Source organism: Terrapene carolina, unplaced genomic scaffold (genome assembly GCF_002925995.2).
Source record: "Terrapene carolina triunguis isolate 2854851 unplaced genomic scaffold, T_m_triunguis-2.0 Scaffold96, whole genome shotgun sequence".
NCBI lineage: Eukaryota > Metazoa > Chordata > Testudines > Emydidae > Terrapene > Terrapene triunguis.
This window is the reverse complement of record NW_020664447.1, coordinates 9,620,582-9,634,220: the sequence shown is the minus strand read 5'-3', so window position 1 is coordinate 9,634,220 and position 13,639 is coordinate 9,620,582. Positions and strand designations below refer to the sequence as shown.

The 13,639-nt window shown below is 37.6% G+C and overlaps 1 protein-coding gene across 1 annotated transcript in view; it reads left to right on the top strand.

The window, feature by feature from the left end:
• The window catches only part of SPON1 (spondin 1), a 329,711-nt gene that overhangs the window by 89,147 nt on the left and 226,925 nt on the right, over positions 1-13,639 (top strand). The window contains exons 4-5 of the mRNA XM_026651452.2: positions 955-1,028; positions 3,499-3,621. Of these exons, the coding sequence (XP_026507237.1) occupies positions 955-1,028; positions 3,499-3,621 (197 nt within the window). The remainder of the gene's footprint in view (positions 1-954; positions 1,029-3,498; positions 3,622-13,639) is intronic.

The window sequence follows — 13,639 nt, the reverse complement described above, 5'->3', positions numbered from 1 at the left end:
AGGGTTTTTTAAAACCAAAAGTTGTACATACGAATGAACATTTTAAAAGATCAAATTAAAAATGAGGTGTTTCAGATCAGACCCCAAGGGAGGGACCTATGGTACAACTATATAGTAGCAGCACAATAAAAGATAGAATTATGGTCTTTCTCCAAGTAGTTTCTCTCTATCTCATTCAGACTCAAAATCCCAAGACAAATTGGGGCTTGCAAACCCACATTTTGTTTTGACTATGAGAATTAATGAAATATTTCGTGTTTTATGAGTTTTAAAATTGTTTTTTTTTAAGGTTGAGTTGCCCTTTGGAGGAATTAAGCATTATGTTATTTCTGTGTGATAATAGCACATTATATCTGCATTAAATTGCTGCAGTGTATCAGAAAACATTTATCTCCTCAGAACGCCAAGTGATTTCTTATAAACAGCTGCTTGTTTTTAGAGGTGTTATTTTTCTGAATTTGTGACAGTTGAATATCATACACTTCAAAAGAGCAGACTCCGTACAATATGACTGATCACCTTTTCTTAATGCATCAAAATTATTTCAAGTTTCTGTTGTATGTAATCATAATCAAATGCAACTTGAAATAAAAATATACATCTCTCCATCTGTATCTCTGTCTATAGCACTGTAGGTGTGTATATATGTGGGGGCAGGACTAGTTTAGATAGCAAATATTACTCACCACAGAGGAAACAATTTTAATATAATACAGTTCTTAAAATGTGGTTTTCATGGGGAAAAAAAAGAGTTGGCTACCTGACTGTATACAGACTTTGAGGTATACCTGACTGTAGACAGACTTTTAGAGAGGGATACCTTGTAATATAGCAGTTTTTACAAAACATTCTAAGAATGTCCTATACTGCCCATTCACTGCTTCAACGTTCTTTCTCTTCTTCCTTTTAAGGAACAGATATGTTTCATTGTAGCTGTATTTCTCTCTTCAACAGGGCCAGTATTGTGCAGAAGCGAATTATTTATTTTCAAGATGAGGGCTCTCTTACCAAGAAACTATGTGAACAAGGTAAGATGAACCAGGTCCTGCCTTGGCTTTCTTTGAAATATTCCATCAGCTGCTTCTTGCCCACTGTGTCAAGTTTAAACTGCTATGCCTCAACTTTGATGTTCTGCACAACTCTGTCCTGGTACAGATTTGGTATCTGCTATTTGATGAGGTTTTCTCACCATCTCAGCACCTTCATACTACTTTCATATCCTTTCCCCACTTCCACCCTTGCACTTCTTCCATGTGGACCTTTAGGAAGGGCACACCCTCCCAATCACCAGGCAATGACTTCCACACCTCACATTAAATTACACTCATTTATGCAAGTCTCTGTGTTTATAAATAAGGGCCAAGCCCTCCTTATCGTTCCCTGAACTCTGCATAGTGCAGGTGTTTCCAAGATGATAGGGAGGTGGAGATAGAGGTGGAATTGTCTTACAATGATTATCTCTATGTTTCTACATGAAGTGATTATTCCTCTTTAGGGTGGTCTGATTTATAAAGAGACAATGTCTTAGATAACTCCATTCCTTGAGTTATCTTATTGTCTTGTTTTATGTTTGTCTTGATGTTAACTCCTCAAGGCAAGGACTGTCTTCATGACTGTGCAGACTCTCTTGGGGGAAGATTTTCAAAAGCAGCAAAGAAACTTGAAAGTCAAGGGGATTTGTGTGCCTAAATCCATCAGGTGCTTTTGAAAATCCCAGGATCAGTGCTTAATAAGTACGTAGAACTAGGGGAAAGAAATCAGGCAAGTAGCTCCTAAATTCAGTTTGCTTGGTAAGTAACAGGATGTAGGATTCAATTTTAAATGTTATGAGAGACGTTCTGTCAAGCTGCCTTTAAACAGAGGTTTAATTTGAGGCAATTCAAACTCGAAGAGGGGGCTCATTACTCAGACCTCCTGGAAAGGAATGATAATTTCTTTGTGCAGAAATGCAGAGATAATTGTTGTAAGATGATACCACCTCTATCCCCTTCTCCCCACCAGTTTGGAAACCACTTTGGCTGTGTCTAGTTTAGGAGAAGCTAAGGAGATGACCATTTGATTTTGGGGCTTGAAGTTAGGGCCCTGGATTAGTTTAATCTGGCCCTGACTATAATGTCCTTCATTTTTAAGAAACTGAATGTGTGCTAAGATGCTTAACTGAACTTAATAAATGTGGCATCCTTGATGCTAGCCAAGATTCCCACATGCCATTATGTTGTTCTGTTTCATACATTCAAGAATGCACATTACACTCATTAAAAATAACCCTTAACATTAAGAGTGGTGAGTATGTTGAATAAGACCACTGCAAGCAAGCAAAATAAATGAAACTGAGACAGCTGTTCATGTTCCTGACAAGAGAGAGGACAGTAGAAAAGCAAGGACATGAAATTGGGAATAGGAAGTAAATTTGCATCATGTGTATACTAGGAAAATAGGTTGTGTTTAAAATGTATTAGCTAAACATTTTAACTAACATGTTTTTAAACACTAGTGTAGACAAGACAAGTCATATTTAAAACATGTTAGCTGGTCATGGTCAACCATGTGGATAGGAATCTAGGGTTGATCATGACCAGCTAACATATTTTTAAAAGTGTTAAACCTTATCTACACAGGTGTTCAAAATGTGTTAGTTAAAACATTTCAGCTAACACACTTTTAAACACAACCTATCTTCCTAATCTAGTTATAGCCTTAGATAGGAAAAGGCATACTGAGCCTGTAAAGTGAGTTTTGTGCTTTGATCATATTCAGTTGTGACCTGAAGGCACAGGGCTGCATTGGGTGCTAGGGAAAAGTGTGGAGCTGCAGGGTCCAGCAGAGAAGGCATTATACCACAAGCAGACACAATGCCTCCTAGTACTCCTGGGAGGGTATGTGGTCACTGGCCATGCTTTCAGAGAGATTGAAAGGTCTGCTTTTATACTCCGCTTCCTGTACAAGGCATCCTGTACTCTCCCTTCCTGTGTTCACTCATGCAAGGGCCAAATACAGTCTGAGCCTCCTTAATCTCTTTTAAAGGCTGACAGATAGGACCATTTGTTACTGTTGGCTTCATATTAATTCACTAAAGAAAAGAGAGTTGTACTTTAACTAGAGTTAAGCTGATGACATGGTGTTTGGCTTCAGATCTGGATTATATTTAGATTTGGGCCTGAGGTTCAGTATTAAGGCTAAATCAGAGAGCAGCTGTTCTTATAAAATTTTGATCCAAATCGAAATAAAAAGCAGAAAACAGAAAACCTGTCCAGTTTTGGACCTGAAGTGGAACCAAAACCATAGTGGCAGATTCAGATCCAGGGATATGAAGCCAAATCATTAACCCCACTTTGAAATATCAAGGTTTCAGTTTTGGCCCATAGCTAATTGTAACTCAAAATAATAAAATACTGTGAGTTATGCTGAGATACTCATATTTATAATTGGAGTTTTGCTGTCATCTGTTGAATTGCAACTGAACATTTTCAATAACTGCTTCCACTGCTGCTTTTTTAGACTCAACCTTTGAGGGGGTGACTGATAAACCAATCTTAGACTGTTGTGCCTGTGGAACTGCTAAATACAGGCTAACTTTTTATGGAAACTGGTCAGAGAAGACGCATCCAAAAGATTATCCACGTGAGTATTATTATTTTATTATTACAGTAGAACCTCGAAGTTAAAATAAGGAGCATGGGGATTCTTGGTGAGAGGTGATAAAACAAACCTACAGAAGGACAGTCTATATTATGATGAATATATGTAGTACTGCCAACACTGTGTTCAAAAATCTTGAGTCGGGCCCCCAAAAATCAAGAGGTTGGTTTGAAAATCATGAGATTTTAAAAATAAAAATGGGGTTGATTTACCTTCTGGCATTTGATATTTGAAATGTGTTGTTGTAGGGTAACATTTTCAAGCTTCTCTTTGCAACCATGAGGGTTAGAAATTTATTCTCTCTTTTTTTTAAAGAATCTCATATAATTACATAAGTCTTAATGTTGAGTTTTTTTAGAAACACAGGAAATATCACAAGATTCAATATAAAATCTTGAGTTTGCAGCAGCGCATATTCCCAATCCCATGACCATATGGAAAGACTCCCATTGACTTCAGTGGGCACCGAATCAGGCTGTTAGTGAGGTTGGCTGCATGTGTAAAGCATCATTTATGCATTCCTCTTTCTTTCACCATGCTAGCTGGATAAATGTACAAATCTTAAAATGCGAACTTTTTTTCCTAACTTAAATCAAGTATTGCAAAGTTTCTAATCTACAGAATCAGTGGTTTTATGGCAATAAAACGCAAATAGCTGTAGAAGATTAAATCTACAAAAACATGCATAGAAAGTGGGGATTTTTGTTTGTTTTTATTGTTCTTCTTTAGTTCCCTCCTTTGTCTTTTCCATCTTACATTTGTTCTTTAAATATGGTCTTCATTGTCATTGACAATAAAGGCAGGTAAGAGGCTTAGGGATGAAAGTCATATATTTATTTGGTCTTTAAGCTTTGATAATATGTTATCTACTGCATGATCTTTATTAAAGCTTTTGTGTGTAGCTTTTCTTTTTAATATCACTGTCACCCAATGTGGTGAATTTTCATTTTGCAGTCAAAGATTTGTCTGCATATGAATTGTTCCTTGATACTGATTACACTGATTCTGTCTCAAGTTTTGCTTTATTAAGTTGAACATAGAATATTTCAGATATAGCATCGTGCGGGTTAGTACAAGTCTGCAATGATGTACTAAAACTTGTTTGACTTGCTGGTTGGGCAACAAAACAAACACATGGAAGATAAAACAAGCCACAGTCCCAGTATTCACAGTAATACTCTTTTGAGATATTAAATGATTTGTGTACCTGCTAAATGGTACCCATTCAAATTCATTGTGTGCATAGATTTGGCTGGTATGACAGAAACATTTTGAATAGATGAGTCAAGTTATTTCTTTTCACTTCTGTGGAACGTATCTTATAATTGATTATGTTTTCCTGCTTATTAGAACATTAGATTGGCCATAGAGAGTCAGATCAATGGTCCATCTAGCCCGGTATCCTGTTTTCCGGCTGTGGCCGATGCCAGATGCTTCAGAGGGAAAAAACAGAGAAGGGCAATTAGTGAGTGATCCATCCCCCATTGTCCAGTCCCAGCTTCTGGCAGTCGGAAGTTTAGAGACACCCAACGCATGGGGTTGCATCCCTGACCATCTTGACTAATAGCCATTGATAGACCTATCCTCCATGAACTTATCTAATTCTTTTTTGAACCCCATTATAGTTTTGGTCTTCACAACCCTGGCAATGAGTTCCACATGTTGACTGTGCTTTGTGTGAAGAAATACTTCCTTATGTTTATTTTAAGCCTGCTGCCTATTAATTTAATTGGACCCCTGTTCCTTGTGTTACATGAAGTGGGTAAATAACACTCCCTTATTCACTTTCTCCATCCCAGTCATTAGTTTATAGACCTTTATTGTATCTCTTTCCACCCCCCACCCTCCCTGTTGTCTCTTTTCCAAGCTGACCAGTCTGTCTTTTTAAACTCTCCTTGTATGGAAGCTATTCCATACCTCTAATCATTTTTGTTGTCCTTTTCTGTACTTTTTCCAATTCTAATATATGTTTTTTTGAGATGAGGTGACCAGAACTGCACACAGTATTCAAGTGTGGGTGTACCAGAGATTTATATAGTGGCATTGAGATGTTTTCTGTCCTGTTATCTATCCCTTTCCTAATGGTTCTGAGCATTCTGTTGCTTTTTTGACTGCTGCTGCACATTGAGTTCATGTTTTCAGAGAATTATCCACAATGATTCCAAAATCTCTTTGCTTAGTGTTAACAGCTAATTTAGATTAGATCATTTTGTATGTATAGTTGGGATTATGTTTTCCAACGTGCATTACTTTGCATTCATCAACATTGAATTTCATCTGCCATTTTGTTGTCCAGTCACCCAGTTTTTTGAGATCCCTTTGCAACTCTTTGTGGTCTGCTTTGGACTTAACTATCTTTAGTAATTTTGTATTGTCTGCAAACTTTGCCACCTCACTGTTTACCTCTTTTTCCAGATAATTTATGACTATGTTGAACAGCACTGCTCCTAGTTCAGATCCTTGAGGAACCCCATTATTTAACTCTCTTCACATTTAAAATTGACTATTTATCCCTACCCTATTTCCTATCTTTTGCCAGTTACTTATCCATAAGAGGACCTTCCCTCTGATCCCATGACTGCTTACTTTGCTTCTGAGACTTTGATGTGGGACCAGGCATATTATATTCACTGGATCAGTAATTCTTAACCAGGGGTATACATACCCCTGGGGGTACACAGAGGTTTACCAGTGGGTACATCAACTCATCTAGCTATTTGCCTAATTTTACGACAGGCTACATAAAAAGCACTAGGGAAGTCAATACAAACTACAATTTCATACAGATAATGACTTGTTTATACTGCTGTATATACTATATGCTGAAATGTAAGTTTAATATTTATATTCCAATTAATTTATTTTATAATTATATTGTAAAAATGAGAAAATAAGCAATTTTTCAGTACTAGTGTGCTGTGACACTTTTGTATTTTTATGTCCGATTTTATAAGCAACTAGTTTTTAAGTGAGGTGAAGCTTGGGGGTACACAAGACAAATCAGCCTCCTGAAAGGGGTACAGTAGTCTGGAAAGGTTGAGAGCCACTTCACTAGATCACCCTTGTCCACATGTTTGTTGACACTCTCAAAGAATTCTAATGGATTGGTAAGGAATGATTTCTCTTTACAAAAGCCATGTTGGCTCTTCCCCAACATATTGTATTCATCTGTATGTCTGATAATTCTAATCATTAGTATAGTTTCAACCAATTTGCCTGCTGCTGAAGTTAGGCCTACCATCCCGTAATTGCTAGAATCACCTCTGGAACCTTTTTAAAAAAATCAGCATCACTAGGGTTACCATACGTCCAGTTTTTCCCGGACATGTCCGGCTTTTTGGTAATCAAACCCCCGTCTGGGGAGAATTGCCAAAAAGCCGAACATGTCCGGAAAAATTACCGCCGGCCGGGCACTTCCCCTCCCACGGCTGCTGTGCTCCCTACCTTGACTCTTTTGCTCTGTTTAAAGCCAAGCTGCCCGAGCGCTACTGGCTACTGGCTACTGGAGTTGGGGCGGGGAAGGGTCGGGGCCGGGGGTGGGAAAGGGGCGGGGCTAGGGCCCCGTGGAGAGTCCTCTTTTTTTATTTTTTAAATATGGTAACCCTAAGCATCACATTAGCTGTCTTTCCATCATTTGGTACAGAGAATGATTTAAAGTGATAGATTAGTAGTTCTGTGATTTCATATTTGAATTCCTTAAGATATCTTGGGTGAATATCATCTGATCCTGGTGACCTATTACTGTTTTATTTAACAATTTGTTGCAAAATCTCCTGTACTGACACCTCAATCTGGGACAGTTCCTCAGATTGGTCACCTAAAAAGAATGGCTCCGGTGTTGGGATCTCCCCCACATCCTCTGCAGTGAAGACTGATGCAAAGAATTAATTTAGCTTCTCTGCAATGGCCTTGTCTTCCTTGAATGCTCCTTTAGGACCTCAATCATCCAGTGGTCCCACCAGTTGTTTTGCAGTCTTCATTCTGATGTACTTAAAAAAATGCTGTTAGTTTTTGTGTCTTGCTAGTTGTGTTCAAATTCTTTTTTGGCTTGCCTAATTATACTTTTATACTTGACTTCCCAGAGTTTGTTCCTTTTTATTTTCCTCAATAGGATTTGACTTCCAATTTTTAAAGGATGTCTTTTTATCTCTAACTACCTCTTTTACTCTGTTGCTTAGCCATGGTGACATTTTTGGATCCTCTTACTGGTTTTTTTTTGAGGTATATGTTTAGTTTGAGCCTCTATTATGTTGTTTTTAAAATGTTTCTGTGTTGTTTGCAGGCATTTCACTCTTGTGACTTCCTTTTAATTTCTGCTAAACTGGTCTACTCATTTTTGTGTTTTCCTCCTTTTTGAAGATAAATCCTACTGTGATGGCTTTCTTTGGTATCCACCCCCACCAAAAGTTTGTTAAATTTAATTAGATTATAGCTGCTGTTACCCCGAAAGGTTCAGCTCTATTCACTTCTTGGACCAGATCCTGTGCAGCACTTAGGTCTAAATCAAGAATTGCCTCTTCCCTTGTGGGTTCCATAACTAGCTTCTCCAAGAAGCAGTCATTAATGGTGTCTACAGATTTTATCTCTGAGTCCCATCCTGAGGTGACATGTTCCCAGTCAATATGGGGATAATTGAAATCCCCCATTATTATTGGGTTTTCTGTTTTTGAAGCTCTCTAATCTCCTTGAGCATTTCACAATCACCATCAACATCCTGATAAGGTGTTTGGTGGTATATTCCTACTGCTGTACTCTTATTATTCAACATGGAATTTCTAGCTGTAGAGATTCTGTGGTACTGTTTGATCCATTTAAGATGTTTACTATATTTGACTCTATACTTTCTTCACATATAGAGCCACTCCCCCACCTATGTGACCTACTCTGTCATTTCTATATATTTTGTACCCTGGTATTACCATGTCCCACTGATTATCATCATTCCATGACATCATTCCATGACATTATATCAATATCCTCATTCCATTTTTTACTTGCTTCTCTGCATCTTTGCTTATTTCTTCTCTTCTTCCTTTCTATAGAGAGATTGTAGTGTATTATTCTTCCTCCTTGATTCTCAGACAGAAAAACTTCCATTAACCACTCAAAAATGTTCTGACTATCCTTCATGAATCAATAAGCATATGTTATGGGTAGACCTAGATGAATGCTAATAAATAAATAAATCAAATCTATAAACATATATTAGAATTGTAAAATGAATTAATTTTGTCTATATTCATGCATCATTTTACTCATATATTTGTGCAATCTAATGTTTTGGCACATATGTCCCTGGAAAGCAAATTTCAATGATGCATAGATGAAAATTAACAGAAACCCAATTTTGAGCTGAAATGCAATCTCCTTGTCATGTGACTTATTACAGTACAACCCACTACAAGTAACTGGGTAGCTCAGAAGCTGAATACTCACATAGAAAATAATATTTGTTTAATTGTTTCAATAACAAATAAATATGAGCTATCTGCTCAGGGATATTCTATGAGAAGAAAAGGAGGGTTATTTTTTTATTTTTTATTACAATGGATGTGGCAGAGTGGTTTTCAACACAGCAGGGCAGGACTTCAAGTTAAAATGAAAGAACATGCTGAAAGTCTCCAGCTAGGGCAGGGGTTCTCAAACTGGGGGTCGTGACCCCTCAGGGGGTCGCGAGGTTATTACATGGGGGGTCGCGAGCTGTCAACCTCCACTCCAAACCCTTTTTTTCCTCCAACATTTATAATGGTGTTAAATATATTAAAAGGTGTTTTTAATTTATAAGGGGGGGTCGCACTCAGAGGCTAGCTATGTGAAAGGGATCACCAGTAAAAAAGTTTAAGAGCCACTCCAGCCCACACAGCAATATAAAAAGAATCAGTGTTTATAATGATTTGGTAAAAGAGGGTCGCTTTCATATAATTGTTCCCATTGTCCCTTTATTCTTTTAATTCTAACAGTGGATCCATGTAGACACATGGTTATTTACTATTTTAGAAGTTCAGGATTTGATCCCATGTCAGTCAGGAGTGTATGCAACCACGCGAGGATCAAACTAATTATTGGGAAGGAATCACATAATAAGAGGATTAAATGTTGTTACATTTCATGATTATAAAACAAAATAAATAAAGCTACAGTTATTATTTGTTTCTACATCTATAGACTCTCCCATCATTAACATATAATTAGAAAAGTCTCATTATGAAAGCACAACAAATCTATTCTCTTTGCACCAAGTCATTGGAATCGGTGGGACTTTTGACATTGGACCTCAGTGGCAGCAGTATTGGACCCAGGCAGAAGAGAAACGAACAAATTTAAAGCTAAAATTTCTGGAAGATCAGAGAAATTTTTCATGTGTCCACACGTAGAGGTATTAAAAATGAAAAGTAGTTGTCAACATTGCTGTTTAAAATGTTGACTCCATGCAACTATTCAATTAAAATAAAATCCTGTTCACTATTGACTGTGTTGAATCACTGACTATTTGTCATACCACTACAGAAATGTTCACGAATATATTTCCAATCCAGTGGTTTCTATAAATATATTATGGCTGTCCATCATGTTACATATCACCTACCATTTTAATTAGAGAAGATTTCTCATATTGATCTCCCAAGGGGAATATTATTTTAAAATTAATACTACCTCCCATTTATTCATTTACAGTAGGAGCTAAAGAAGGAGAATATTCTGTTTCTCATGCTGTATGGTTCCAGTGTTGGTAGGAAAAAAATCTCGCTCATCAAGAGCAAATTTAGAAAATTGAGTGTTTGGGGGTTTCTTTTTGGTTTTCTATGACAACTAAAAACTGAAAAAGCTAAAATTCCCCTTTGACCTGATAACAGCAATATAGCTAATATATAAACAAGATACAAACACTTCTATTTCTCATTCATGTTTCCCTCTAATTTATTTGCCAACTCTCATCTTAACAGATTCCAAGTCTTTAACATTGACCTTTCTTTACATTTATATTCTTTACGACTAGCAAACAAGAACTGCAGAGAAACATTATACAATTGTGACTTTAAAAAAATAAAATAAAAGCTAGCCAAGTCCCAGACACTATTATAATGTGTAGTATATTCTTTCCTGGATACACAGGAATTTCCATACAAAGCTCCATTTTATGTGCTTTAATTTACTCCAAGAACTGTTTATGCCAAAGAAGCATTGTTTTTATGATAAAAAAAAAGCTTCAGCAAGCTATTTGACAAAGCCTTGAACTCAAGCAAACATCATTTTCCAAGTCCACAAGTACTTCACTATGTTAGGTACACAATAAGGGATGATTTAGCTGAAGTTACACCATGAAGCTGAAAAACTTGTGTTCCATTAAATTTAAAATTGTATTGTTATGTGTAGGAACCAACAGAGCTGATGAATCCACACAACAATGCTCGGGATGAAATCACTGCGTTATACTCTTGTTCTGAGTGTGTTGTTCTGATGGCACCAGCTGACTCCAAAGCAGAAGAAGAGCAGAGCTAAAGAATGATAATATTATCTTTCTCTCTCTATCTGGTTTCAATATTGGTCGGGGGGAAATCTCCCCTTTTATGAGCAAATTTAGAAAAAGGGGTTTGGGGTTGTTTTTAGAAGAATGATCACTTTTTAAGTGCTTTTGCTTTCTTGAGTATCAGAGAGACTAAGAGATTTTAATTAAGGTCTTGTTAGACTTGTGAACTTGGATAGATATAAGACAAGAGAAATAGCAAGTACACTTACCCAGACACATTTTCACGAGCTATCACAGCTCTTGATAAAAATACTTCTGGAACCCAAATGCTGTATCTATTACATTTGGCTCATTGAAATGGAACTATTAGATTTCTTCTTACATTGTGCTGGCTAAAATGATTAGTGCGTAGAGCTGTCCAGTGGCTTATAGACATTTAGCACCATTTGTGGTTTTTTGGCTAGTGCCCAGATATCATGGAAAATGGAGAACATTCAAGAATAATAATTTCACCTGCTCCACCTAGCAAGTACATGGTAAGCACCAAATTGTCAGTGCATTTCTAAGACACATTGGTCTGGGCAAAAATCTGCATTTCAGCTTGTAAATGGGGGAACTGAACACACAAATGAAAAGTGAGGTGTATCAATAGATGATTGCCTATATTCCACTGGCCTTCTTGAGAATTTTGAGGCCGCTCTAGTGAGAAATGGGGAATTTGTCTATTCACCTCTGGCCTCTGTGAATGTGGGGTTCCATCCAGAGAAGGTGAGTTTCCTTGGTTTTTTTTAGCGAATCACTAGCAGGATAAGAGCAGTTTGGGGGAGTGAAATAAGGTATCCATTCGCATGGGTGTGAGAGATTCATGAGGGTGAATTGGAGAGTGCGGAAAATTTTGTGGGTTTTCAAGAAGCTTAGGGCAGGTAGTGTTTTTCAGTCTGCTCTGAAGATCTTAATTTGGGTATGTAGCTGGGGCAGCTGCTTCCCTTCAATAGATACCTTTCAGTAGGTAAGAAGCTTGAGTGATATTATGGCTCAGTAGACTTAGGGTGGGCTTGAGTTGTGGGGGCTTAATGTCTTTTGGACTTGGTCATGGCATTTAGGGAAGAGACTCCTTGGAAGACATGGGCCACTGTGATAAATGAAGGGAGCAGTAGCTCCATTTTATGGACACCCAGCCAGCCAGTAGCTATAAAATCCCTCTTAGTAGCTGTTCTCTAATTGCTCTACCTGTAAAGGGTTAAAAAGCAAGAAGCTTTGGGCCAGGTATGAAAAATCCTTGGTATCATACCAGGAAGAGCTGAGAAAGAAAACAAAAGGAAATCAGCTGTTGCCACTAGCTAATTAAACAACATGTGCACAAACCTCTTAAGACACAAAAATCCAATTCTGTTCTTAAAAAAGGTAAATTTTATTAATAAAAAAAGAGAAAGAAAATATATCTGGGAACTCAGGCTATTGCTAGATTTTAAAAGAGCAAGTACAAGGATTAAGCACCAAGAATAGCTTTCTTGAGGTCCAGTTTACAGGTTACAAGCAAAACAAAAGCACCTGGGGTTAGCACAGAGGAGTCCACAAGCCATAAAGAAATAAAAAGAGATAAACCTAATTGCATCTTCCTAGACATTTCCTGATCTACTTACATATCTGGGGTTTCAAATTAGTAGTTTCTAGGTATGATATCAAGGATTTTTCATACCTGGCCCAAAGCTTCTTACAGCATAGCTGTTGCCCTGTTTGCCTCTCCCTGGGAGAGCAACAACAGACAGATAAAAGGGGAGTCTTTGTTCAAGTTTTAAAAGTTCTAGCCTTCCCATTGGCTCTTTTGGCCAGGTGCCCACTCACTTCCTTTTACCTATGCATAGCAGTGAGACTTTTTAACCCTTTATAGGTAGAGCAATTAGAGAACAGCTATTAAGAGGGAGTTTATAGCTACTGGCTGGCTGGTTGTCCATAAAAGGGAGCAAACCCCCCCACCCCCTTCATTTATCACAGCCACTAATGTGAAATGTATTACATCAACCTTACTGGCCGTGCCAGATAATTTTCTCAGGAATGCAGGGTGTCAATGACCTTGCTCATATTGAAAGTGTTGAATACAAAGTCAATGACTATAATGTCATCACCATTCATGTGTGATTAAGGATGAGGGCTCTGAGTTCTCATGCATGACAGAAACACAGTTGGATAACACTATAGGTTCAGTAATGGCCCAAATGGGCATTCAGTTCAACATAAACCAAATAAATGTCACAGAGATGATGTGGCTGTTTTGTATGAATCTGATTTTAAATGCAGGAAGTCTCCCACCCTAAATCTGGATATGATAGAGTATGTTGCCCTCGCATATGAATCAAAGGGTGGAGATTAATTGCTGTCCAGATTGCACGGTCTGCTCAATAGAGGTCTTGCTTGAGTTGAAAGATTCTTCTCTATGGTAGCAAATTTGTGCCTAATGGGAACAGATGTGGAATCTTCTCTACTTGAGTTTCAGTATGTGTCACTCACTAAGGTACTGGAGATGCAGGGAGA